At 47.8% G+C, this 27,583-nt stretch overlaps 1 protein-coding gene across 1 annotated transcript in view; it reads right to left on the reverse strand.

The window, feature by feature from the left end:
• WDR62 (WD repeat domain 62) overlaps nucleotides 1-17,302 on the reverse strand; it is a 58,031-nt gene extending 40,729 nt beyond the window's left edge. Inside the window, 9 exon segments of the mRNA XM_036345836.1 lie at nucleotides 2,634-2,823; nucleotides 4,190-4,350; nucleotides 5,856-6,038; nucleotides 6,438-6,575; nucleotides 7,545-7,715; nucleotides 7,950-8,007; nucleotides 11,692-11,754; nucleotides 12,672-12,763; nucleotides 16,303-17,302. Coding sequence (XP_036201729.1) covers nucleotides 2,634-2,823; nucleotides 4,190-4,350; nucleotides 5,856-6,038; nucleotides 6,438-6,575; nucleotides 7,545-7,715; nucleotides 7,950-8,007; nucleotides 11,692-11,754; nucleotides 12,672-12,763; nucleotides 16,303-16,440 — 1,194 coding nt within the window. The 5' untranslated portion in view covers nucleotides 16,441-17,302.
• Nucleotides 17,303-27,583: the final 10,281 nt, after the last annotated feature.

The following is a 27,583-nucleotide window of genomic DNA, read 5'->3' on the forward strand; positions in this document are numbered from 1 at the left end:
CAAGATATTGAAAACCTTTTTGAAGAAATAATGACAGAAAACTTCCCCTACCTGGTGAAAGAAATGGACTTACGAGTCCAGGAAGCGCAGAGAACCCCAAACAAAAGGAATCCAAAGAGGACCACACCAAGACACATCATAATTAAAATGCCAAGAGCAAAAGATAAAGAGAGAATCTTAAAAGCAGCAAGAGAAAGACAGTCAGTTACCTACAAGGGAGTACCCATACGACTGTCAGCTGATTTCTCAACAGAAACCATGCAGGCCAGAAGAGAGTGGCAAGAAATATTCAAAGTGATGAATAGCAAGAACCTGCAACCAAGATTACTTTATCCAGCAAAGCTATCATTCAGAATAGAAGGTCAGATAAAGAGCTTCACGGATAAGAAAAAGCTAAAGGAGTTCATCACCACCAAACCAGCATTATATGAAATGCTGAAAGGTATTCTTTAAGAAGAGGAAGAAGAAAAAGGAACTCTTACCATTTGCCACAGCAGGGATGGAACTGGAGAGCGGATAAAATACCACAGGATCTCACTCATTTGTGGAATATAATGAACAACATAAACTGATGAACAAGGACTGATCCAGAGACAGAGAGGCATTGATTGGACTGTCGGGCCTTGGAGGGAAGGTAGGGGAGGGTGGGGGTAAGGGGGAAAGATCAACCAAAGGACTTATATGCAAGCATATAGGCCTAATCAATGGACATGGACAACGGGGGGGTGAGGGCATGAGCGGGGGGGGGTGGGGGGTAGAGGATAACGTGGGGACAAGGACACATATGTAATATCTTAATCAATAAAAAATATATTAAAAAAAAAAAGATTTATAGAAGAAGAGAGAGAATGTGATAGAGGCAATTCTTAAACCTGTACTGGCTGAGAATTTTCCAGAATTAATAAAAAGGACCTAAAAAGATCTATCTACAGATATTGTTGTTGAGGAGATAAATATACACATATAAAAATACAATATAAGAATAAGATTTATATTTTAATTACATACAGAATTATACAATCAATCAATAAATAAAATTTATATTTATATATAAATATAATAAATAAGTAACAGGTAGATACAAAGAAAATGAACTGAAAAAACATAAAAAAAACCTGATAATATGGGTGAGAGAGAGTAGTACTGGCAGTGGGGAAGTGATCAAAAAGACTTTAGTTTTACCTTTAATATTACAACTTTTTTTCAAGGAGAACATATCCTATCCTATATAATAAAGAGGTAATATACAAACTAACCCTCACACCCTCATAAGATGGCTGCCTACAACCAGGCCGGCAGGGGGTTAATGAGGGACGACCAAACGACTGAACAAGCAGGCTGCGTGGGGCAACCAGGTCGGCAGGGGGGTTAGTGAGGGACGACCAAACGACTGAACAGCAGGCTGCGTGGGGCGACCAGGCCAACGGGGGAGCCATGAGGGGCGACCAGTCCAGCAAGGGGGGGGGGAGGTAGGGGCAACCAGGCCGGCAAAGGGGGGCAGTTGGGGGCAACCAGGCCAGCAGGGAGGGCAGTAAGGGGTGACCAGGCTGGCAAGGGGGGACAGTTAGGAGCGACCAGGTCGGCAGGGAGGGGGCAGTTGGGGGCGACCTGGCTGGTAGCGGGGGGCAGTTAGGGGCGACCAGACAGGCAGGCAAGCGATTAGGAGCCAGCAGTCCAGGATTGTGAGAAGGATCCTGGATTGGAGAGGGTGCAGGCTGGGCTGAGGGGATCCCCGCCACCCCCCCCCCCATGAATTTCGTGCACCGGGCCTCTAGTTTACATATAAAATTTTAACGTTATTTAAAAACTTTCTTGTTAAGTGAGAAAAGTGCTAGTAATAGAAGCATCAGATCCAGGAAAGCAAAAGAATTTAAACAGTCAATAGGCTAAATCAATACTTATTCCAAAGGTTATTTTTTCCAATTCTGAATTAGGCCACTGAAAACACAAGTTCTCTAGGACAGACATTCCTAGTAGTAGGATATTTTCAGGAGGGAAAAAAAGTAGAATACAATTCTTTCTCCATCAGTTATCTAATTTGCAAGGAGTACTTAGAACAGCTTTAGAGAATGAAAACATCTCCACAGATTTATTCTTAGAAAATAAAAACATCTTCAACACAAATAAAAAAGCACTAAATGACACAAACAGCTTCCACAGAAGGCTCTCTGAGGTACACAGGCTACTGCTACAGGACCTTTGCTCTTGTTGTTCTCCCAAGTGGTCACATGCCTCTCATCCCCTCACTTCCTGCAGTTCTCTGCTTCAAAGTCAAGTCCTCAAAGAGCCCTCCTTGACCACTCTCCTCTCTAGAATAGCAAGTAGCCTTGATCTCCTTTTCACCTACTCTGCTTCATTTTTCTTCTGAGAGGTACTGCTACTTGGCATGTCTTATACTGATGTTTATGGGTTTACTTTCCCACTCAAATGTGAGCTCCATGAGGGCATGACTTTTGTCCGTTTCCTTCCTAGTTGTGTCCCCAGCACCAAGAACAGTACCTGGCACATTGCTGGAGTCCACTTGAAGGAATAAGGCATCCTTTGAAGGAATGGCTAAATGGGATCACCAAACTCTGCAGAAGCTTTCTTCAAATGGGGGCTGAACAAAGGCTGGGGAGGGGAAAGGGACTCACCTCCACATTCCAGACGTAGGAGCTGTGGAAGAGCTCCGACCACACCTTGCCTACTTTGTTGATATCTTTGACATCCCAGATATAGATGCTGTGGTCCTTATACACACAGGATAGCCATTGGTGGCTGGGGTCAAAGGTCAGTGCCACCGTATCCGGATAGACTGCTTCTGCCTTCCTGCAGAAGAGGAAGCTAACAAGGCAACATGGGTCATCAATCACCATCAGTGTCACTGTGGGTAGTGACAGCTGCCTGTGGTGACACGGTGACACTTGAGTTATCTCATGTCAGTGCCACGGTTGTCCATTTCTCCCACTCCAACTCCACTTCTCCATCCTCTCTCTTCCTCTGCTCTGTTTCTAACACAGAGGTTGTAAAGTGAAAGCTTCCACTTGGCCCTTGAGAACATTTGAATTTCAACCCCTGTTAACATTTCTCTCCACTCATTTCACCCAACCTAAGCTCTGTCCTCTCTCATGGAAGGATAACGGGCACATGCCTCAGGCCTTCTCTCTCATGGGCTCCACCAACACATGACCAAACATCTCTGTGCAAGGGAGCAGAGTTGTTGTCCTCTGATCTGGGGCCTCCCTACAGTTTATTGAGCACCTGCTGTGTTCCAAAAGCTTTAGCTGCACTGAATCTCCACAACCTCCATGATAGGTAGGTACTATATTTTATAGATAAAGAAACTGAAGCACAAGTTGATACAGTGACCTACCTGAGGCCACACAGCACAAAGCAGAAGCTGGCAGAGCTGGGCAGCCTGGCTGCTACAACACACCACTGTCTGTGAGTTGCTGACCCACCCTCTTTCCTTTGAGACACCCAATAGCCCCCTCAAGGCTATTAGAAAAGGCACTCCAGAGGCAGTGTCCAGTAATCTACAGAGAGGTCACCCCAAGTACCCAGCACTTCTGGTTAGGTAGCTCCTCTGCCCCCACAAAATGACTTACAACAAAGGGAAAATATGTCATAGCTCAGCTTTTCCACCCATTCTTCACATGGCAGCCAGAGTGATCTAATGCTCCAGGCCTGATCACATAATGCTAATGCCTGAAATCCCCAGTAGCTGCCCATGGACCTCAGAATAGACTATAAGCTCCTTCTACCAGCCTCCATCCATTCTCAGACCTATCTCCTATTATTCTCCTCCCCTGGGCACACTGGGCTCCAACCACACAGCCGCTCAGTATTCCTGCAACACACCAGGCCCAGTGTGCTAGTCCCTTAAGGCCTTTCCACTTGCTGTCAGGACCCAGTTCTCCACACAGCTGGCTCCTTCTCACTAGAAGCTTACCCTGGCCACCCAAATATGAGTCCCTATTTTATTTCACCAAAGCACTTATGACTATCTGAAATGATCTTATTTAATTGTTTACCATCAAGCTCTCTCACTAGACTGAAGACTTCACAGTGGCAGAGATTTTGCTGCCTCATTATAGCTGTATCCTGCTTCCTGCCTAGGGCTGGCTAGTATGGAGATGGATCTAAAAGTATGGATGTATACCAATAGACAGACTCTGGGCGGGCCCCTTTCCCTTCCCTCAGGTAGTACCTGGGCTCCAGGCCCTGGGCCACATCCACTCCAAGGTAGTGTGGCTTGGGTAGGTTGGCGAGGTAATGTAGGTTGTGGGCCTGGAAAATGCGAACTATCCCATCTGTACAACCGCAGAAGATGAGCTCCTGGCTGACACAGAGGCAGGAAGACAGGGAGACCTGTGGGGGAAAAGGGGACCCAAGTGAACTTTGTGCTTTGTATGGCCCAATTCAGGGACATGGGGACTGACAGAACTTGGGCCTCCAGAGAAGCCTTATAGTTTCCTGGGTTTAAGAAGCCCATTTTAGCAAATTTTACGATTTTTGAAATCAGGATATAGCGTAAGATCACTATTGAAGGAAATGTGCCAGCAGGTAGACTGGGATAGAGTTATCATTGCTACCTACAGAAGAACTCAGCTGTGGGTGGAAAATATCTGTTCAGCAGACTGTGACTAAAGATAGGTCACTTGCAGTAACAGGGTTGAGTTTTAGGCTTAAATTTTATTTCCTATTGTTTAAAAACAACTTCATAGAGATTATACTTCAAAGCAGCATAGAAAAAGTTACTGTATACAGGAAGGACTGTATCCTGCCAGGACATATAGATAGAGTCAGGAAATGCCCGAACTCTGGACACAGATTAGAGGAGTTTCTACAAATTCACAGGGACTTAATTTATGAGTCACTTATGACAACTACTCAGGGGCTACACATCTATCTGTCAAAAGCTTCTGACTTGCTTAAAAGCTGCATGAGTTCTAAAATGAGGATTCAAACGAAAAGTGGTTCTGCAATTTACTGATATATCATCTTTTAGTTTAAAATGTTGTTTTGATATAGACTTTTTTGACTGAAAATGATTAAGTCAATGATACTTTATATATATATTTAAAAAAATTCAGGCCCAGCCAATGTGGCTCTGTAATTGAGTGTCGATCCATGAACCAGGAGGTCACAGTTGATTCTCGGTCAGGGCGCATGTCCAAGTTGTGGGCTTGATTCCCGGTGCGGGATGTGCAGGAGGCAGCTGATTGATAATTCTCTCTCATCAATGATCTTTCTCTCCCTCTTCCTTCCTCTCTCTGAAATCAATAAAAATCTATTTTAAACATTTAAAAATGCAGTTGTCCTACTAGCCAAGAGTGCTCAATGAAGAGAAATGAGAACTGAATCAAAAGGTGAGTAAAGCAATTGTAACCTGACGCCGTTTCAGGGGACTAGCACTGTGCTGAATGCCATTACCTATATTATCTCATCAACTCTGTGAGGTATACAGCAGTATTTCCATTTTACAGATGAGGAAACTGAGGCTCAGGTAGGGCAAGTCATTTACCAGAATAATACAAGCAGAACTTATAAGGTCAAACCCAGAGCTGGACCCTGCCTGGTGTGCTCCGTAGTTAGAGTGTTGGTCCACAGATTGAAGGGTCAGAGGTTCAATTCCTGGTCAAGGGCACATACCTGAGTTGCAAGTTCCATCTCAGAGAACATTGATGTTCTCTCCCGCTCCTCCCACCTCCCCCAATCTCTTTTAAAAATCAATGGGAAAAATATCCTCGGGTGAGGATTAACAAACCCAGAGCTAGTGTGATCAACCACCAGGCAGAAACACTGCTGAGTGTCCCAGGAGATCATGTCATGGAAAAAGTGTTTCCCCCATTGATAGCAGAGAGGTGGGGTACCTTCAGATTGATCCACTTCTCCAGCACCCTCTTCTCGTTGAACTGGCAGAGGAGGCCCGAGTAGGACACACAGAAGGTGTTGCCTGCCATCTGGCCCCGGCCACAAGCCACACCACAGAAGACATTGTTGTGCAGCTCACCCAGGATGCCTGAGCGCCCTATGAGGGGCACTGTCCCCGTCACCTGGAGGCATAGCAGGGCACAGTAAGACATTGTTCACATAACCTCTACTCTAACAACGGCATGACGGGTCTCTCATGACCAGAGGAACAACACAACTACACAGGAGGACCCTAAGAAACTCCTCCAAGAGGAGGAGAAGGAAAGAAAAACAGAGAACACACTTCCAGGCAGAGTGGCTGGAAGGCAGTAGCCCCGGAAAAAGGCGTGGCCCAGGGCGAGGAAGGGAGTGCAGTGGGGAGATTCCTAGCAGGGCTTGCCAGTTAGCACTGGAGAGCAGGCCAGAGGCAGAGACAGGCTTGAGAGGCCAGACAGCCCTGTGTCTCAGGAAGAAACAGGAGTCCATTCTGCCCCTGACAGTTACTCCCCAGGCCTGGCTGAGGTGGCAGGGACAAAACTCACCTTTGCTTCAGTGGAGACTTCCAAGAACCAGAACCTAACATGCCGGTTACCAACAGTAACAAAATAGCTGCTGTCCTCTGAGAAAGAGAGGGCGATGACCCTGCATGATACCTTGTTGGAGGCCACCACAATATCTTTCTGGAAGAATCAGTACAGAAAAGTTCATGCTAGCACCCACCCCATTAGACTTCAGCCTTTGCCCTCAGCCCTGCGTCTCCTCACTCTCCTCTGCTCCAAGTCTGTTTTCCTTGGACCCTCCAATAAGCTAACCTATGGGAGAACCTGTGTGACACTCTTATTACCACTACAGAGGAGACTGAGGCTTGGGAAGGTACCCACATGAGAGTAAGTTCCAGAGCTGTCCCTGAGCCCAAGCTCTACAGCCCACATTGTGTAGAGCAGCGGTCGCCAACCTTTCAGACCTCACAGACCACCAGTAGTCCGCGGACCACCGGATGGCAACTGCTGGTGTGGAGGACAGCCACAGCTGGGATGTAAGGATAGCAACCATGGCTGCCATCAATGGAGCGCCCATTCTGGGCCCTGCTGAGCACTTCAATGGATAACTCATGGGATCCTCTCAATAGCTCTATAAGGGAGGTACTTCTCCTCCTACTCTGCCATGCTAAAAGGGAAGATATCATGTGCTCAAGGTTACACAGCAGGTTATGAACAGAACCAGGACTTGGTACCCATTTCTGCAGATTCCAAGTCCTCCCTCAGCTATTCCAGAGTCCAGTGATTCATATCAATTCATTGAATTCTCACAATTCAACCAGGTGTATACTATAATATCCATTTTAAGAAAAAGACGTACAGAGAAATTAAGTCACCTGATCAATATCCATAAGGAAACAGACCCACAGAGAAGTTAAGTCACTTGATCAAGGTCACAGCTGGTCAATATAAAAATAATTATTTTCCCACTAATTGAGCACTTGTCATATGCCTTTCAATAAGTGCCTAAAACAGGGATCAGGTGCTCAATAAATATTTGCTGGATGAATGAGCACTTTACCAAGTTATCTCATTTAGTTCTTCCAAAGCCTGATACCCAGGATGCTCCAGCAGCTGGTTGCCTGCCCACACACCCACCAGTTGGCTCACCTTCCAGTCCCAGACGTTGAGTACCATGTCGTGCTGATAGCCCATGGACACAATGTGCTTCATATTTGGGGAGAAGGACACACAGGCCACGCCGTACTTGTGGCCCAACATCTCTGCCACCTGACTCTTCTCATCCACATCCCAGATTCGCACAGTAGGCCTGTGCCCGTTCTAGGAAAGGTGGAGCTGTTAACTGCTGCTGGCTTCAATAGCAAGCAGGGCTAGAAGGGCTGGCAGGGCTGAAGATAGCACTGCCCCAGGGTATGCCCCAAAGCTACCTCCCCTATCTGCCAGGAGGCTTTTGTGGCCAGGAACCAGCTATTCCAGGGACTCCCCAGGCCTGTGAAGACAGAAGGAATGGCCCCAAGACACCTCCCCACCTACTCAATCATGATCACAACTCACCTCTCCCGTCACTATGTACTTCCCATCAGGGGAGAAGGCCAGAGAGCTCAGAGACTTCCTGAGGGCAAGGAAAAGGATTGATATCACTGGTTCCACTAAGGGTGGGAAGCCAGACCCAAGCCTGGCTGAGCTCACAGCACATTGCCCACTCCTCGCTCCTAAGCCTGGAGAGGCCAGGAGAGGTGAGCACCAGCAGCTCCCACAGAGCCAGTGCTGCCTATGTGCCCAGCACAGCACATGATGCATTCCTGCATTCCCTGCTGCTAGGAGCATAGGGAAATGGGGTTCTATAAAAGCAAAGGTCCCTTCTCCCTTAAACTCCAAACTCAGATGGGGTGGACACTGAATGGGGACTTTCCTTCCTCTCCCTCTACAACAGTGGGCTTCCTAAGACCCCAGCAGCCCTCTAGTCCTGAGAAATTCAGATGCGGTAAATGGTACAGATCTGGCCTAACTATGGAGGTGGTGCTGAAGGGAGGACCCTGGCAGACAATCACACTGAGACAGCCACAGCATGTGCTCCACTGCTAATTGCTCAAGATGTTCTGGAAAACCTGTTGCCAATCAATATGCTTCTCTCTGATACTCCAAGATAGCCAGCACAATGGCTGAATAATCAGACTAGTTTGCACATTTTTTTGTAGCAAGTTTCATTGCTCCAAGACTGCATTGGTTTTTTCTCTCTCTTTTTTTTAATGCTGTTTTTACATCTCTTCCTTAACAGTCTAGTAGTTGTCTCCCTCACATGAGTAAACTGGTGTGCAGATAACTAAGTAAGTCTTTCAGTAAGTCTCTGACAATCTTACAGAACATTTATCATCAACTCAACCCTCTGATTGCTTCCCATTGTTCCTACAGCAACAAAGGTAATCTGGCTTCCTAATCGCAACTCACCCCTCCTTCCCCACTCACAGAATATCAGTTTTATTTGGGTTGGCAATGTCTCCAGCTAGAGTACATTTCCTCACTCACTTGTAGCTACACAGGTACAGCTACATGACTTAGTCTGGCCAATGAGAGGTGCTGTTGCAATTTCAGAAAAGCTTCTCGAAGGGAATTCTGTCCTGCTCTCCACTTGTTCCCCTTCTGAAGAAAGTACATACAGCCAGAACTCCATCTTGGGTCAAGTGGTGACTTCAAGAACAGAAGCCTCACAATAAGCATGGTGGAACAGAAAGACAGAAGTGGGGTCCCTAATGCTCACAGAGACACCAGTCCCCTGGGTGTCCACCTCCACACTTATGTGCAGGAAGAACATGCCCTTGTGTTTAAACCATGTTCGTTGTGGGTTTTCTATTGTCTGCAAGTACTCCTGACTATCAATGTGTCCTGACCTTGTGCCCAGCCCTCTGTCAAATGCTATATGGGCATCAGTACACTGATTTCTCACACACATTCCAGAAGTCAGGACACTCATTAGTCAGTTTTGAGATGAGGGAACTTCAACACAGGGAAGTCCCCTGCCCAAGGACACCTAACCATACAGGGCAGAGCCCTGGACTGTAGGCCAGAGGTTCTCAGTCTTGGCTGCATGTCAGAATTCCCTAGGGAGCTTTTTAAAAATGTCAAAGCCATGCTAAGACTAGTGAGTAAAAGTTTGGTGAGAAACAGGGTAATATCTGCAAAGTTTCAGAGAAGCACCCCTAAGGGGAAAAGAGAGGCTTCATAATGGAGAAGCCTGGCAGACACCACCTTAATTAAGGGCTCAAAGTGAACACCACCAGCCATGAGAGAGATCAACATCATGAACTTCCTGATAGAATGTACTGAGAGGAACACAGCATTCTTTCTGAGGTGTTCCTGACAAAGATGTAGACGTGAATTTATGTATGAGGAAACATCAGACAAACCCAAAGGTTGGCATATTCTACAAATTACCTGGCTTGTAATCCTCAAAAGTGTCAAGGTCATAAAAATCAAGAAAAGATGGAGGAACTGCTTCAGACTGAAGGAGACTAAAGAGACAATGATAAGCAATGCATAGTTCTGGACAGAATCCTTTTGCTATATATAAAGGACATTCTTGGGACAAATGGTGAAACCTGAATGAGTAGTAGATGGTAGTAATGTATCAATTTTAATTTCCTGATATTGTTGAATGTATTGCAGTTTTAAAGGACCACATCATTCCTCCCCGCCCAGGAAATACAAGCCGAAGTATTTAGAGATACAGGGACATCATGCTTCCAATTTACTCTCTAATGATTCAGAGAAAAATTAATATATATATAGACAGAGAATGATAAAGCAAATGTGATAAAATGTTAACATTTGGGGAATATGGGTAAAAGGTTTACACACACTCTTTGCACTAGTCTTGTTAAGTCTAAAATTATTTTAGCCCTGGCTGGTGTTGATTAGTGGTTAGAGAATCAACCTGTGCACCAAAGGTGGAGGGTTCGATTCCCAGTATAGGGTGCATACCTGGGTTTCTGTTCAATCCCTGGCCCTGGTGGGAGCATGTGTGGGAGGCAACCAATCGATGTGTCTCTCTCACACTGACATTTCTCCCCCTCACCCCCATATCCTCCCTCCCTCCTTTCCAATCTCTCTAAAAATCAATGGAAATAATATCCTCAGGTGAGGATTAAAGAGTTTTAAAGTTCCCAATACCCATGCTTCACTCCAGGCCAATGATTAGGCCTTCTCTGGGAGTGAGGCCCAGGGGTCAGGTGACTCTGAAATGCAGCTGGGTGAAAACCTCTACTCTTAGGAGGCCACACCGCCTCCTAAGACAGACTCATCAGTGGTTGAGAGTGGACCCTTTCCATGCCATTTGTTGGGTGGCACAGTGATCAATCAACCCAAAGGCAGACCCCTGGACACCAACATGGGCCACTCAGAGCTAAGGGCCTTCCCCAGTAACCTAGCAGTTAGAGCGATCTTTCTAAATCACATTCATTCATTCCTGAAATAATAAGTGCCATCAATGTGCTAAATACTGCTCTAGGTGAAAGGGACATAGAAATTCACTAAGAGAAAATCTCTGCCCTCAGAGAACTCACACTATGGAAGGGAGACAGACAGTAAATATCATTAGTGAGGAAATTTTGTTGCATATTGAGAAAGAAGTACCTTTTGTGGAGAAAAGTAAAACAGGGAAAGGAGACTGAGGGTGCTGGAAAGTTAGGGTGTAAAAAGCATATCCTTAACCTATAAATAAATGCCCTCCAGTGGCTTCTCTTTGCAGTCAGTATCCAACCCCCTCCCTAAGGCCCAGGTGATGTGGCTTCTGTCTGTTCCTGCCTTATCTCCCCCCACCCACACCTCTATTCCAAGCACGTGGATCCTTGGCTGCTCCTCAAACAACCCGAGGTTCTTAGACTTTGCCCTCTGCCTGAAATACTTTTCCCTCACCTTCACATGGGTTTCCCCCTCACTTCCTCCAGGTCTCAACCTCAGGAAGGCCTTTCCAGAGCTCTCTGATATGGCTTATCCCCTACTCTCTGCCTATAAACCTTCCCTAACACATCCCTTGTCATTTCCCCATAGCAATGGTCACAGCGGGCTTGCTAGCCAATTGGCTTTAGTCTGTCTCCCTCTCTGAGCTGTCAGCTCTACAGAGAGCAAAGATTCTCATCTCTTTTGTTCACTGTTGTGACCCCAGCACCTGGGATAATACCTAACACAGAGCAGACACTTGGTTAATGTTGTTGAACTGATGGGTGAGTGAATGAATTAGTCACCTAATCATGAGCACTTCCAGGGTTCCACTCTTGCCCATGCCCAGGCCCCAGCCTACCTGGCAGTGTTAAAAATGTGCTGCTGCTTGTTCTCCTTGGGGTCCAAAATCACCACCACACAGCTGAGGAGAAAGAAGAAAATGTGCCCAAACTGAGGGGAGTATTGGGGTCCAGGGATATTCTGTCCCCAACAGAAGAGAGCTCACACATAAAAAAGGCTCCCTCTGAGCAGAAGATTCTCTGTTTACCTCCTCTTTCCAGATGTCTATGCTGAGAATTCTAGGGCACTTCACATTTATCATTAAAACATTCTTAAATAGAAACCAACACTTCCTCTGTGGTAATTATCCTTCCAGGCCCTGGGCTAATAAAGACTTGTGTGCACGATCTCTTTAAATCCTTACAACTGCCAGAAAAGGTCAGGAATCTTCGTCCCATTTTATAGAGGAGGAAACTGAAGCCCAGAGAGGGGAAGTCCTTTGTCCAGGGCTATCCAGTAGGTCTGGGACAGAGTGGGGATGTGAATCTATACCTGTCAGATTCAAAAGCCCGCCCCTGTCCTTTATCTTGGATTGCTTACTTCCCCAAGACTAACAGATTCATGTTCATTAGTAATGACTATGGGTCTGCCCTGCCCTATGAGGGTTGGAGGGGCGGGTCCCTTTGGTGCCCAGAACAGTGTCAGACTAGATTGGTATTTGTGCAATATACAGTTGCACAATGTCCTTCAGTACTCTCAACAATCCAAGAGGAGGGTATCACTATTTCTGTTTTATAACCATAGAAGCAGAGGCTCAGAGAGGGGCACATGGTGGACCTAGGACACAAATCCAGGTTGTCTGACATGGCTTGAGTTTTAATCACCTGTCTTTCCCATAATCACTGCCATCTCCCACCTGCAGTCACAATAAGGCTTTCATAGTGCTCACTACATGCCAGGTACTGTTGTAGATACCGATGGAATCTTCTCCACAGCCCTCAGAGGTAGGGAACATTATCTGCATTCTACAGATGAAAAAACCAAGGCCCATCCACTCACCCTGCTAGGTAGGCCACGCGGCCTGTGCTGGGGTCACAGGTTAGGCCACTGCTGTTCTGGGCTGTGATGCCAAGCACCTTCTCCAGTGACACCTGCAGGGGGAAAGCCCAAGTCAAAAGCACTTACCCTCAGCAGGTCCCATGTGACACAGCCACCTCAGCCACCCATTCTGTTCTTGTTATATTCAACACACTCACTGAGCTTCTAAAGGGTGTCCCAAAATTCACGCAAGATTTGAATTTTACGCCATTTGTGCCGTAAAGTGTTGCCAACGAAAAAAAAAGATAGCGTGACAGCTGACAGTTCAGGGTTATTAAAAATGGAGCACTACACAAAAGAACAACGCGTTTTCACTGCTGAGCGATATTTTAAAAATAATGAAGGTTTGGCAGTTACAGTTTGCAATTTTCGTGCAAAATATGGTCAGAATAGTGATTTAACTTCATCAACTGTGAAGAGATTAATTAAAAAATTTAAGGAGACTGGATCAATTAGTGATCTTAAACACTCTGGCCGTCCTTCAAAAAGTCGTTCAACACAAAACATTGAAGCAGTTCATGAGAGTGTTGCCGAGAATCCAGGGACATCAATTCGGCACTGTGGTCAAGAATTGGACATTTTGAGAAGCTCTCTACAGCGTATTCTCACGAAAGGTTTGCATCTTCATGCTTACGAAGTTCAATTGACTCAAGAACTGAAGCCTACTGACCACGCACAGCGAATAGAGTTCATTGAATGGATTATGGAACAACCACAAGTGGATACTGAAATTCAGCCACATTTATGCAAAACGGTCATGGAAAATTTCAACAAGAGTGCGTATGTGCCAGCAAAGCCATGGAGGCCATTTACCCGATATGCTATTCCATACATAACCCTATACTGTATACTTTATGAATCAATAAAAAATTTACACCTTTTAATTATAAACCTGTGTTTTCTATCAAAATTACTTCTTGCGTGAATTTTGGGACACCCTTTTATCATCATCTACCAGCAGCTAACATTTGTTTTCCTCAACATTCCTTTGACAAATACACAGGGCCAGGTTAAAGGCATAGCATGGTAAGGAAAACACACAAAAATCCCTGCCCTTCTGGAGCTCACATTCTGGTGGTGATGGGATGGAGGACATTCCAAAAAAATAATAGAAAAAATATGCAAAATAGGTATCAGGTGATGATAAGAGCAATAAAGAAAAAGCAGGAAAAGAAACTGGGAGCACAGGGTTAGGGAAGAAGGCCTCACTAAGAAGGTGACCTTTGAATACATTTTTAAGTATTTCATGTGGATGCAAGACTTGAAACCCCAAAACAATTCAAGGAAGAAGGCACTATTATCAGCCCTGTTTTACAGATGAGGACATTGAGGTCCAAGGTCCCACACCAGCAGAATGACAAGCTGGAGATACAAACCCAGATAGTCTGGCTCCAAAGTCAGCACTTTGAGCCATGCAGGGAAGACACAACAGTGAGCAAAAGTGAACACTGTCCATTCCCTCATCAAATTTATAGTATAGAGGTTCCACAAGTAAAGAAACAAGTGAACAATCACCAAACAAGGAAAATAAATGACATCAATTACCCAAAATTCACAATCATAACAGTAGTAGCTAATACTAACAGAGTTTTTGCAATGTACCAGGTGTTGTTTTAAGTGCTTAAGATATATGAGCTCGGCATGGATGGAACTGGAGAGCATTATGCTAAGTGAAATAAGCCAGTCAATGAAGGAAAAATACCACATGATCTCACTCATTCATGGATAATAGAGACCATTATAAACTTTTGAACAATAATAGATACAGAGGCAGAGCTGCCTCAAACAGATTGTCAAACTGCAGCAGGAAGGCCGGGGAGGGTTGGGGGGCAGGAGGTAGGGGGGTAAGAGATCAACCAAAGGACTTGTATGCATGCATATAAGCATAACCAATGGACATAAGACATTGGGGGCCGAAACCGGTTTGGCTCAGTGGATAGAGCGTCGGCCTGCGGACTGAGGGGTCCCGGGTTCGATTCCGGTCAGGGGCATGTACCTGGGTTGCGGGCACATCCCCAGTGGGAGATGTGCAGGAGGCGGCTGATCGATGTTTCTAACTCTCTATCTCTCTCCCTTCCTCTCTGTAAAAAATCAATAAAAAAATTAAAACAAAACAAAACAAAAAAAAAACCAACCCTTTAAAAAAAAAAAAAAAAAGACATTGGGGGATAGGTGAGGCCAGGGGACTATCTAGGGTGGGGGGAAAAAATGGACACATATGTAATACCCTTTGTAATACTTTAAGCAATAAAAAAAAAAAAAAAAGATATATGAGCTCACTTAATCCTCACAAATACTCTCTAACATAGTGGTCTCAACCTTGGCTGCACATTAGAATCACCTGGGAATTTTTTTTAAAATCCTGATTTCTGGGCCCCATCCTCCGGAAATTCTTTCTTTGTTACTAATGATGAGGCCCAGAAATCAGGATTTTAAAAAGATTCTCAGGTGACTCTAATGTGCAGCCAAGGTTGAGAACCACTGAGGTAGACTATGGCAAACAGCCCAGACTCACCAAACACAAAGGCTAGGAAGTGGGAAAGACCTTGGTGCATCAGAAAACAGACAGCAGGGGAGTGAGATTGAACCTTTTTATGAGGGAGGATGGAGGTACCACCAGAGAGGTGGATAGGGGCCACGTGCCCAGGCCTTGCAGCCAGGAGTGGGTGATACAGCAGAGTGCAGCTTGTATCCATCCTTTATCGGGACTCTGTGCCAAGCAGGTCACTTCACAATTTTATTTCATCTCCCTGCAACTCCATGGTATGGTTACTGTTATAAGAACAATTTTTTTTAATATATTTTATTGATTTTCCACAGAGAGGAAAGGAAAGGGATAGAGAGCCAGAAACATTGATGAGAGAGAAACACCGATCAGCTGACTCCTGCACACCTCCCAGTGGAGATGTGCCCGCAACCAAGGTACATGCCCTTGACCAGAATCGAACCCGGGACCTTTCAGTCCGCAGGCTGACGCTCTATCCACTGAGCCAAACCAGTTATGGCTAAAGAACAATTTTTAAAATTGCTGCTGTGCTAATGGAATTCCCTCTACCTACTCTAAAATTATCTTTGTTCGTGTGTCTTAGAACTTCTGTAAGCCTCCCTCCAAGTAGCGCTGCTGAGATATTACAATTACTCACATCCTCACCATAATTTTGGGTGTCTATATGGAATAAGAATCCCACCTTGGTAAAAGGGAGAATGGAAGAGAAGGCGGGGGGGGGGGGGGGGTGAGGGAAGGCGGGGTAGAGCTGAGGAAGAGTTGGGGCAGCTCAGGCGGGGCGAGGTCAACAAAAGTGGAAGGGCCCAGAAAGACGTCTAAAGCCCGAGGGAAATCGCATGCAGGAAGGTAGACACCAGGGAGGAACCCAGGAATGCTCCCAGGGCTGAGGGTGGGGTCAGGGTATGAGGAGGGGCTAGGAATGACGGCGTACCCGAGAGAGGAGGAGATGGGAAAATGGGAGGAACCTTGACGAAAGGGGCGGGGCTTAGGAACGGGACGGGGCCAGAGAGTCAAACGCCGGGAGCTGATAGGCGGGGCCAAATATCTAAGGGAAGGGCCTGGGAGGGCAGGGCCAGCGCTCCTTACCCGGTTCTGCACTGTGTCCTCGGGCGCCGTGGGGAGTCGCGTCCGCCGGCGGAGGCAGAGCGCTGGAGAGGGGGGCGGGGAGGACTGGCCTCTCCCCGCATCGTTCCGCGCGTAGCCTCCGGGCCCCAAGGCCGCCATGGTCGCACCGGAGCCGGGCGACCGTTACACCCAACTGCCGCCGCCGCCGCCACGACCCTCTCAAGTAACGAACCGCAGCGGGAAAGCCAGCGCCGCCGTCCATTGGATGCGGTAGCCGCCCGTTTGGCCAATCGCAGGACTGCCGGGCGGTGCTTTTGACCAATGAGGAATAAGAGGCGGAGTGGAGCGTTTGGCGAGGTGGGGCCACAGCTAGATTCAAGCATGGTGGCGCTTCTAGTCTGCGTTTTCATCACTCACTAAAACGTACCGGTTTAAACTTTTACGTGGCCAAGACCAAAACCGCCACATCTCGCTTTTTGCTGCCGCCTCAGGGCAACAGCCTGGCAGCGGCGTCTCCCGGACGTAAGCCAGGGTGGAGCCGAAGCCGACTGATGAGTTGTCGCAGGCTCGGAAGCGCCGTGACGCCATCTCTCCCTGACCTGGCGATCAGATCCGGGTGACGGGGAGGTATTCCTGGTTCCCCATTCACCACGTGACCAGGGTGCAGGTGTGGTAACCGGAAGGGCGGGTAGTTCGCAGGCGCACTCCTCCCTCCCGAGGCGCGAGAGGAAGCACCCGGCTCTGAAATGAGCCCAGGGGAGAGCGTAAGCGGGCGACCACCGAAGTGCTGCTGCAGACCGCGGGAAACTACGGGCTGGACAGCCATGCCCCAGTGCTGCTGGGCTCCGAAATGCTCCAACACTGCCGGCCTGCGGGGCGCCGACAACCGCCCTGTGAGGTTCTACAAGTGAGCGCAGTAGTGGGGCGAAGGTCAGTCCCCATGCGGGCACTTGGTGCAGCTTGCAGGGTTGGCAGGTGAAGAGACGGTATTCTCAGCGTTTCACCGCACATAACAAAGATGCAGATACGTTAAAACAGGGCTGGACGATTAACTACAGGTAGTGAGTGAATGGAGCGGACGGAAGAAGGGGGTGGGGGGCGCTCTGTAGGGAGAAGTGAGGTTGTTCCTGGGTCTGTAAGGAACCACGAACCATCTCCACGAATTTGAGACATCTCAAACTCAAAACATCCGAAACCCAGCTCCTGATCTTGTCTCCCCCAAACCTTCCACAACCTTAGTTAATAGCTTACTCCATCCTTCCTTCCTCAAGACAGAAACCTTAGAGTCACCCTTACCTCTTTTTCCTCACACTTGAGAAAGTAAAAATTAGCTTGAACTGTAAAAAAAATCTGCCTTCGCATTTATTTGGCTGGAATAACAGACACACAAAAAAAGCCGGATGGGTAGTTAAAAGGAAAAAATATTTCTATATTTTATTCAGGGATATGCTGCAGGTGTAAAAGGACACAACTCCCTTTCTTTGACCACTACTCTCTTACTGACTAGGAAATTTTGTTCTCTAAAATCATAGACTATCACAAACTTTGTTGTTTCAAGTTAATGGGTAAGAATGAGAGGAGTTAGGTCACTTTGACACAAGCAGTCTCAATTTACAGTCCCGGTGCAGAGCTCAGGTAAGGTGATTCTGGACACAGCATTCCACCTCTATGTAAACGTTATTATTTCCAAGGGGACAGGACAGACTTGATATTGATCCCTTTATATACAGTTCTACTTTGCATTGAGCCTGGCCGCTTTCATTTACATCTCACCTAAATTTCACCCTTCCCCCAAACCCAATAATAACTATCTTTTCCTTTGGTGAGACTCCCCACAGTACCGCTGGTGTGGAGTCTCCCTCATTGCTGTGGTAAATAAACCTGATGTTGTTGGACTACAGGTTTGTTATTCGAACTGGGCCAGGACATGCTCCTTGTCCAGTCCATTGGCAAATTCTCTTGGCTCTCCCTTTAAAATCTATCCAGAATTGACCACTTCTAACCCCATTCTCTGCCCCACCCTGGTACTAGCCAGTATCACCTCCCTACTGCGCTATTTTAATAGCTTCACTGGTCACCCACTTCCATATTCTGTTCCCCTCATGCAATCACAGAGCCCTCTGTTCACTGTATAAAAGACAAGAGGCTGGAACAGGCAGAAAGCAGGCCTATAAAGCCCTACAGAAACTGGATCCCTGTATGACCTCATCTCCGTCCTGCCCCTCTCAATCTCCTCCAGTGTTATTGGCCTACTTGGTGTTTCTCTAGCCTGTCAGGCACATTGTTGCCCCAGGGCCTTTTTCTGTGTTATTTGCTCTGTCTGGAAAGTTCTTCCCTTTATGATTGTCACTCTATGTGAAATGATACCCCTCTCCCAGATACATACATATTCTTCCTGTCTGCCTTCTGTTTTATTTTTCCCTTGAATACTTATCACTATCTGGCACACCATGTATTTGATCTATTCATTTATTGTATCCCTCACTAGAATATCAGCTCCATGAAGGTAGGGATTTTTATCTGTCTTAGTCTCTGTTGTGCCCTCTCTACCTAGTATAGTGATGATGCTTAGTACATATTTGTTGGATGAATTCGATGAATGTATTTCATATGGGCTCCCCAGGAAACACAGCAGTTCAAGTTCCTTGTGGGACCCTGTGCAGGGTAGGGGAGATGCAGAAGTCTTTAAACCTAAATCAGTGTCTTCAGACTTGCTTTTTAAAATATATCACTCTGCCCTGGCCAGTTTATCTCAGTGGTTAGAGCATTGGCTCATGGACCAAAGGCTCAGGTTCAATTCCCAGTCAAGGGGACGTACTTTGGTTGTGGGTTCAATACCCGGCCCCATCAGGGTGCATGCAAGAAGCAACTAGTTGATGTGTCTCTTTCACATCAATGTTTCTCTCTCTCCCCCACCTACCTCCCTTCCATTCTCTCTCTAAAGATTAATGGAGCCCTGACCGGTTTGGCTCAATGGATAGAGCTTTAACCTGTGGACTCAAGGGTCCCGGGTTCGATTCTGGTCAAGGGCATGTACCTTGGTTGCGGGCACATCCCCAGTGGGGAGTGTGCAGGAGGCAGCTGATCGATGTTTCTCTCTCATCAATGTTTCTAACTCTCTATCCCACTCCCTTCCTCTCTGTAAAAAATCAATAAAATATATTTTTTTTAAAAAAGAAGGCCTTATCTTTAAAAAAAAAAAAAAAAAGATTAATGGAAAAATATCCTCAGGTGAGGATTAAAAAATAAATAAGTATACATATGTGTGTGTGTGTGTGTGTGTGTGTGTTGTGTATATATCCTATATAATAAAGAGCTAATATACTAATTAGACCGAACAGCTGAACAACCTTCTGAGGGTCTTTCTGAACGACCTTCCAGACGAAGCTGGGGCTGCGAGGGCCAGCCAGGTCTGCACCGGGGCTGCTAGGGCTGAGCCCCTTACATGAATTTTGTGCATCGGGCCTCTAGTGTGTGTGTGCGCGCGCGTGTGCATGTGTGCGCGTGCTAATAAAAGAGAAAGATGCAAATTGACCATACCTTTGTGACGCCCCACAGCCTATCAGGAGTGAGTATGCAAATTAACCTGACAAAGATGGCGGGTTAATTTGCATGTGCAGGCACTGAGTGGCTTGGGTCCTGGGGACAGGCATTCTCGGGAGCTAGGCTGCTCTGAGTCTGTAGGCCTGCGTGTAGGCCTGGAGCAACTGGGGTCCCAGAACGCCCCTGGCCACTCTGGGCCTATGGCCTATGCACGCAGGCACCGAGCAGCCAGGGGCAGGGCGGAACATCCCCGGGACCCAGGTCCTCTGAGCCGGCGTAAGCACAAGCGGCTGGGGGCGGGATGGGAACGTCCCCTGCAGTGAACGAGCAGACAGCACTCCCCCACAGCGAGCGAGCAGATAGCAGGGCCCTGCTTGCTCCTGGCTGTGGCAGCGAGGGGCAAGCAGTCCTTCTTAGGGCCCCCACAGAGAGCAGACAGCAGGGCCCTGCTTGCCCCTGGCCCTGGTGGTAAAGGGCAAGCAGGCCCCCACAGAGAGCAGACACCAGGACCTGCAGTGGCATCAAGAAGGCAGGTCCCCTGAGAGCAGAAAACCACAGGGAGCAGGCCTAAGCTGTCAGTAGGACATCCCCTGAGGGCTCACAGATTGGAGAGAGTGCAGGTCTGGCTGAGGGACTTCCTTCCACTCGCCCGCCCCCCCCCCCCGTGCATGAATTTCGTGCACTGGACCCCTAGTCCTATCTAATAATAGACAAACATGGTAATTAACCATACCTCTGACATGCTTCCCATTGGCTAATCAGGGCGATATGCAAATTACCTGTCAACCAAGATGGTGGCTGGCAGCCAGGCAGCTGAAGCGAACAGGAGGCTTGCTTGCTCCAGTGATGGAGGAAGCCAAGGTTCCCCGCCTGCCGCTGCCCAGCTCTGAGCTGCACTCTAAGCAACTATGTTGCAATTATAGAAGCTAAACAATCCCCAGAAACCTGCTTTCAGCCAGCCGGGCCTCAGAGCTGGAGTTGCAACAGTGTTTCAATTATAGAAGCTAAACAAAGCCCAGATACCTGCTTTCAGCAGCCGAGGTCTCAGAGCTGGAGCCAAGCCTCAGAGCTAAAGCCGGCTCTCAGCTCCAGTGACAGCCATAGAAGGTAAATAAACCCCAGAATAAAAAAAAAAGAAAAAAAGGAGAGGTTGGGAGCTTCAGTCACCCGCCAGCCTGAAAACGGCCCTCAGCCCCTCACCAAGACTGGCCAGGCACCCCAGTGGGGACCCCCACCCTGAAGGGGGTGTGACCAGCTGCAAACAGCCATCATCCCCTCATCCAGGCTGGCCAGGCACCCAAACGGGACCCCCACCCTGATCTGGGACACCCTTCAGGGCAAACCAGCCGGCCCCCACCCGTGCACCAGGCCTCTATCCTATATAGTAAAAGGGTAATATGCCTCCCAGCAATGGGATCAGCGGAGCCGCGAGGCCTCCCGGCACCGGGATCAGCATGACGGGGCAGCGCCCAAACCCCCTGATCGCCCTGTGGCTCTGTGTGTGACAGGGGGCAAGGCCACAACCTCCCTATCCTCCCTGCTCTGTTTGTGACTGGGGAAAGCGCCCCAACCCCCTGATCAGCCCTGCTCTGTGCCTGATAGGGGGGAGCTCCCCAACACCCTGATCGCCCTGCGGCTCTGTGTGTGACAGGATGCGGCGCCCCAACCCCCACCCCCCACGGGCCCTGCCCTGAGTGTGACAGTGGCGGTGCCCCAACACCCTGATCGGCCCTGCTCTGTGTGTGACGGGGTGGCGCCGCAACCTCCCCATCGACCCTGCCTTGAGTGTGACAGGGGGAGGTGCCCCAACCCCCCAATCGGCCCTACCCTGAGCATGACTGAGGGTGGCATTGCAACCTCCTGATCCGCCCTGCTCTGTGCATGACAGGGGGCGGCGCCCCAACTCCCCAATCAGCCCTGCTCTGAGCCCGACCAGGGGCTGCACCTAGGGATTGGGCCTGCCCTCTGCCACCCAGGAGCAGGCCTAAGTCAGCAGGTCGTTATCTCCCGAGGGTCCCAGACTGCGAGAGGGCACAGGCCGGGCTGAGGGACTCCCTCCTCCCCCCCAGGTGCACAAATTTTTGTGCACCGGGCCTCTGGTATATATATAATCACTCTGGCACCATTTGTTAATTCAGCAATCCTAAGTGTCTCCTAAGTAAGCTCCTGCTAGACACAAAGGATCCTGACAGATCTTGTTGATGTCCTGGCAGAGCTCATGGACAGGCAAGTCGTCAAAATTGAAGAACTAAATACATAACCTGGGCATTACCCATAATCCTTTCTTCTCTTTAGTACCATTGCCCCCAATCTAGTCCACTAAGCCATTCTTTGACTCAACTCCCCAAACACATTCCCATCCTGTAACAATCACAACCAAACCCCTAAAGCATTGACAATCATATATAATAAAAACCTAATATGCAAAGTGTCCAGTTGTCTGTTCAACCAATCAAAGCATAATATGCTAACGATATGCTAAGGTCATTCAACTGCTCACCAGGGGACAGATGCTCTGACTGGTAGGTTAGCTTGCTGCTGGGGTCTGGCCAATCAGGACTGAGCGAGATAGGCCAGACACACCCTGGAGCCCTCCTGTGATCCCTCCCGGCTGGCCAACATCCCACATCCCGCCCTGGCCCCGATCGTGCACTGGTAGGGATCCTCAGCCTAGCCTGTGCCCTCTCACAATCAAGCACCCCTTAGGGTAGGGGTGGGCAAACTTTTTGACTCGAGGGCCACAATGGGTTCTTAAACTGGACCGGAGGGCCGGAACAAAAGCATGGTTGGAGTGTTTGTGTGAACTAATATAAATTCAAAGTAAACATCATTACATAAAAGGGTATGGTCTTTTTTTTTTTTTTTTTTTTTTTTTAGTTTTATTCATTTCAAATGGGCCGGATCCAGCCCGTGGGCCGTAGTTTGCCCACAGCTGCCTTAGGGGATGTCAGAGAGCCGGTTTTGGCCCAATGGCAGAATGATCGATCACTATGATGTGCACTGACCACCAGGGGCCAGACACTCAATGCAGGAGCTGCCCCCTGGTGGTCAGTGTGCTCCCATAGGGAGCCCCACTCAGCCAGAAGCGTGCCATGAGGGTGTGGCCATTCCGGGTGAGGGGCTGATGGCTGTTTGCAGACTGGCCACTGCCCCCAACCACCCAAACTCCAAGTGGAGGCTGGCTGGAAGCAGGTATCTGGGGTTTATTTGTCTTCTATAATTGAAACTTTGTTGCCATGAGTGGCAGCCGCAGCCGGCTCAGGGCTGGCAGGAAGCTTGGCTTCCTCCATCGCCCAGGCAACAAGCCTCCTGCTTGCTCCAGCTCTGTGGCTGCCGGCCGCCATCTTGGTTGGTTTAATTTGCATATAGTTGCTCTGATTGGCTGGCGGGCATGGCTTGGGGCATAGTGAAGGTACGGTCAATTTGCATCTTTGTCTTTTATTAGTGTAGCTTTTTAAAAAAATATATTTTACTGATTTTTTACAGAGAGGAAGGGAGAGGGATAGAGAGTTAGAAACATCCATGAGAGAGAAACATCCATCAGCTGCCTCCTGCACAGCCCCTACTGGGGATGCGCCCGCAACCAAGGTACATGCCCTTGACCGGAATCGAACCTGGGACTCTTCAGTCCACAGGCCGACACTCTAGCCACTGAGCCAAACCAGTCAGGGCTAGTGTAGATTTTTAGAGAGTAGAAGCTCTGAAGAGGGAGAGGGAGAGAGAAATATCAGTGTAAGAGTAAAACATCAATTAGCTGCCTCCTGTACCACAGATTGAACCTGCAACCTGGGCCTGTGTCCTGACCAGGAATCACCAGCAACCTTTCCATGCACAGGAGTATGCCCAACCAACTGAACTATACCAGCCAAGGCTCTACTCCAAACCATCTTAATTGGGGACTCAGGATAAAGGTCTTACAGGACAGAAGAGGGCCTGGTCTTCCCTGGTTGCTAGTGGAAATGGTGTTATTGGTGTACTGCTGGAATAAGTATTTCTAGAGGCCCCCATAGGAGGATGAAATATGGTAGAAAGCTTTATTTCCATGGAATTACACTCCTGGATGTCCAAAGTCCCATTTCCCTTAGTCCAGTCAAAGAAGTATAGGTGGGGCTTCAGTAGAGCTAAAATCAGGGCCAGTGCCCAGTTTTCTTTCCTTGTTGGAGCTGGTTCCAATCCAGCATCAGTCTAACATTAGCTTGAGTTTCCCTCCTGTAATCCATTAGTCCATTGCATGTGGGGTCTGCAGGGCCACAAGGCTATGGAGGAAACCTGGGCAGGAGCAAAACAAGAGAGCCCACAAGCCAAGAGGAACCAAGAGCCAAGACACCTTTGTTTAGGAGATTATGTATTCCCAAATTTTCACACACTTGCAGTGGCCACACCCATTCTGACCAGTGATCTCTGTTAGGTGTGATTGACAGGCAAGTACCTTCCCTATGTCACCCCACCTTTACTGGGCATGCATATATCTTTCCTCTGTCCAGTCCCCTTCCTCCAGTGTTTTGCAGGTAGTAGGCTGGTGGTTCCAGGGAGTGCAAAGCTGAAGCCTCACCAGGGTGCCTTTGTTCTTTTCTGTTATTAGTAACTAGTTAGTAACTACTTAAAGGAAGTACCCCAATGTGGAATATTGCTGGTCTTCTGGGAGGGGGAAGAGGGAAGTGGGGAGAACCACCCAGTGGCTCCTGCTAAATTGTATATTTAGAAGTGGCCCATGCCATTTCACTCCTTTGGTCAAAACAAGTCTATGGCAAGCCTTGGGTGAATGGAGTGGAAATATATAATTTTCATGTAGGGAAGGGCAGCAAATACTTTTTAATAATAATACAATTTACCTCAGGGTTTATTTTTCTCTCATATAAAACAAGTACAGAGATTGGCATACCAGCACTGGTGTGGAGGCTTCCACGTTCATTACGGATGAAGGGCCTTTCTGCTCTGTCATCCTTAGCACATAGCTTCCATGCAAGATGGCTGCCAGTGCCCCAGCCATCATGCTCTACCATTCCTAGTAGGAAGAAAAAGGAAGGGAGGACAAGCAAAAAGGACTCAACTCTAAACTGAGAGCCCCCTTTACAAAATCTTCACAGAAGCCTCCCCCAGTGTTGGTTCTTTATCATTTGTTGCCCCCAACTGCAAAGGAAGCTAGAAAATGTAGTCTTTTAGTTGGGCATTTAATAGCCCTGAAGAAATTATGAGTAAGTAAGGAAGAAAAGAAGAGCTTCTATAGTGTGTGCTACTCCATGCTCTAGATAAGATGACCAACCAACAAGACTAAACTATTCTATAAAAAAGGAGGACAGTGGCCATTCACTTAAAGTGGATTTTTAGAGAGGGCTATTGCCTGTCATGAATGTTGCCATCCAAAGGAACCAGAGAATGAAAACGACCAAATTAGGAAGAGTTGTTTTTTGTTTGTTTGTTTATGATATTCACTACCTTCTTTTGCCCCTTGAGCTGCTCTGATTCCATTTGAGAACTTCACATTTAAGGTACCATCGCTGATGTCTAAACCGAAGCTAAAAGGACTGCAGCAGCCAGAGTTCCTGGTTGTGGGCTCTGGGGATCAGGTCTGTGGGTGCCACATCTTTTCTCTTTCACCTCCCACTTTCATTTTCTGTCTACCTGTTGCCTGAGAAGTCTTGCTCCCATCTCCACCTCTGTCCATCTCATCCACCTCCTCTCCTCTGGTGGTCTCTTTAGTTTTTTATGTGTCCTTCCTAGTGTTTATGCAAATACAAGCAAATCTGAATATATGTTCACATTTCCCCCCTTATTACTATACTAGTTTCCTGTGGCTGTTATAACAAACTTGGTGACTTAAGACAATAATTATTCTCTCATAGTCTATAACAGGTTTTCTGAGCCAAAATCAAAGTGTTGGCAGTGCTGCATTCACTGGGAAGCTCTAAGGAAGAATCTGTACCGTGCTTCCAGTTTCTGGTGTCTGCAGACATTCCCGGGCATGTGGCCACATCACTCCAATCTCTGCTTCCATGGTTGCATCATCTTCTCTTTTGTCTGTGGTATTTCATTTAAGGCCAACATAGATGATCAAGGAGAATTTCCCCATCTCAAGATCCTTAACTTCATCACATCTTTTGTTATAAAATGTAATATTCACAGGTTCCAGGGACATATCTTTTGGAGATCATTATACCACAATAACTTAAAGCTGACACACTATTTGGAATCTTGCTCTATTCACATAGTATATGTGAATATACTGACAATAGCATGTCAGTTCCTAGAGTCCTCCACAGTATATATTTTAGAGCTACATAGCACTCTCGTGAACATGTGGCTGAGTTATTTACCAAGTCTCTTATAGATAGTACTAGAAGCCCAGCACACGAAATTGCGCAGCGCCACCCACCCACATGCCGCCCTGCCTTGACACCTGAACCTCTCCACGCAGAGCTCCAGCATGCCTGGCTCAGCTCCCGACCCCTCTGGCCTTCTCTAGCCACTTCAAGCCCCGTCCTCAGTCCCTTGAGTCACCTTGGGCTGGCCCCGCCTTTTCTGGGCGCCTCCCTCCTTCTGCCCTGTCTCCGCCCCATCATGGCGCCAGAGGAGAGCGGGGAAGCCTCCCACCTGCTGCGCTGTGCTCCTTCCCCTGGCAGGTGGGTGGCAGGGCACTCTGAGTGTGAGCGGTGGGTGGCGAAGGACTGGTGAGGTGGGGGCGCTACAGGCTCTCACCTCTGCCCTTCCCGGCACAGGATGGTCCTGCCTCCTCTTTATTAGCTCCCATCTCCGGAGCAACGTCCTGAGGCACACGCAGGCCACCTCCTGCTGATAGGAGCTAATAAAGAACTAATATGCTGATGGTCTGGTCATTACGCGTTATGGTGTCCCAACCATTAGCATATTAGCTCTTTATTAGTTAGAGGTCCGGTGCACAAAAATTTGTGCACTGGGAGGGGTGGTCCCTTAGCCTGGCCTGGGGGATTGGGCCTAAGCTGGCAGTCAGACATCCCTCTGGCAGCCCGGGAGCCCTCGGGGGATGTCCACTTGCCAGCGGGGAGCAGGCCTAAGCTGCAGTTGGACATCCTTAACACTGCTGAGGAGGCGGGAGAGACTCCTGCCACTACTGCTGTGCTGGCAGCCTGGCTTGTGGCTGAGCAGAGCTCCCCCTGTGGGAGCGCACTGACCAACAGGGGTCAGCTCCTGCATTGAGTGTATGCCCCCTGGTGGTCAGTGTGTGTCATAGTGAACAGTCATTCCCAGTCGTTCTGCTGTTAGGGTCAATTTGCATATTGCCCTTTTATTATATAGGATTGTTCCCCGTCCACTAAGTTCCTTACTCTTCCTTTAAAAAAAAAAATATATATATATATATATATATATATATATATATATATATATATGTATGTATATATTGATTTCAGAGAGGAAGGAAGAGGGAGAGAGAGATAGAAACATTGATGAGAGAGAATCATTGATCGGTTGCCTCCTGCACGCCCCGCACTGGGAATCAAGCCTATAACCTGAGCATGTGCCCTTGACTAGAATTGAACCTGGGACCTTTCAGTTCGCTGGCAGACGATCTATCCACTGAGCTAAACTGGCTAGGGCCTTACTCTTCCTTTTTAACAAAGAGAGCTGGCCTCATAGCCCTCAGCAAGGAAAGGTATCCAGGTGTTTGTTTTGTTTTTTAAAATATATTTTTATCGATTTCAAGAGAGGAAGGGAGAGGGGGAGAGAGATAGAAACATCAATGACGTGAGAGACTCATTAATTGGCTGCCTCCTGCATGCCCCAC

Source organism: Myotis myotis, unplaced genomic scaffold (assembly GCF_014108235.1).
Source record: "Myotis myotis isolate mMyoMyo1 unplaced genomic scaffold, mMyoMyo1.p scaffold_m19_p_19, whole genome shotgun sequence".
Classification (NCBI taxonomy): Eukaryota; Metazoa; Chordata; class Mammalia; order Chiroptera; family Vespertilionidae; genus Myotis; species Myotis myotis.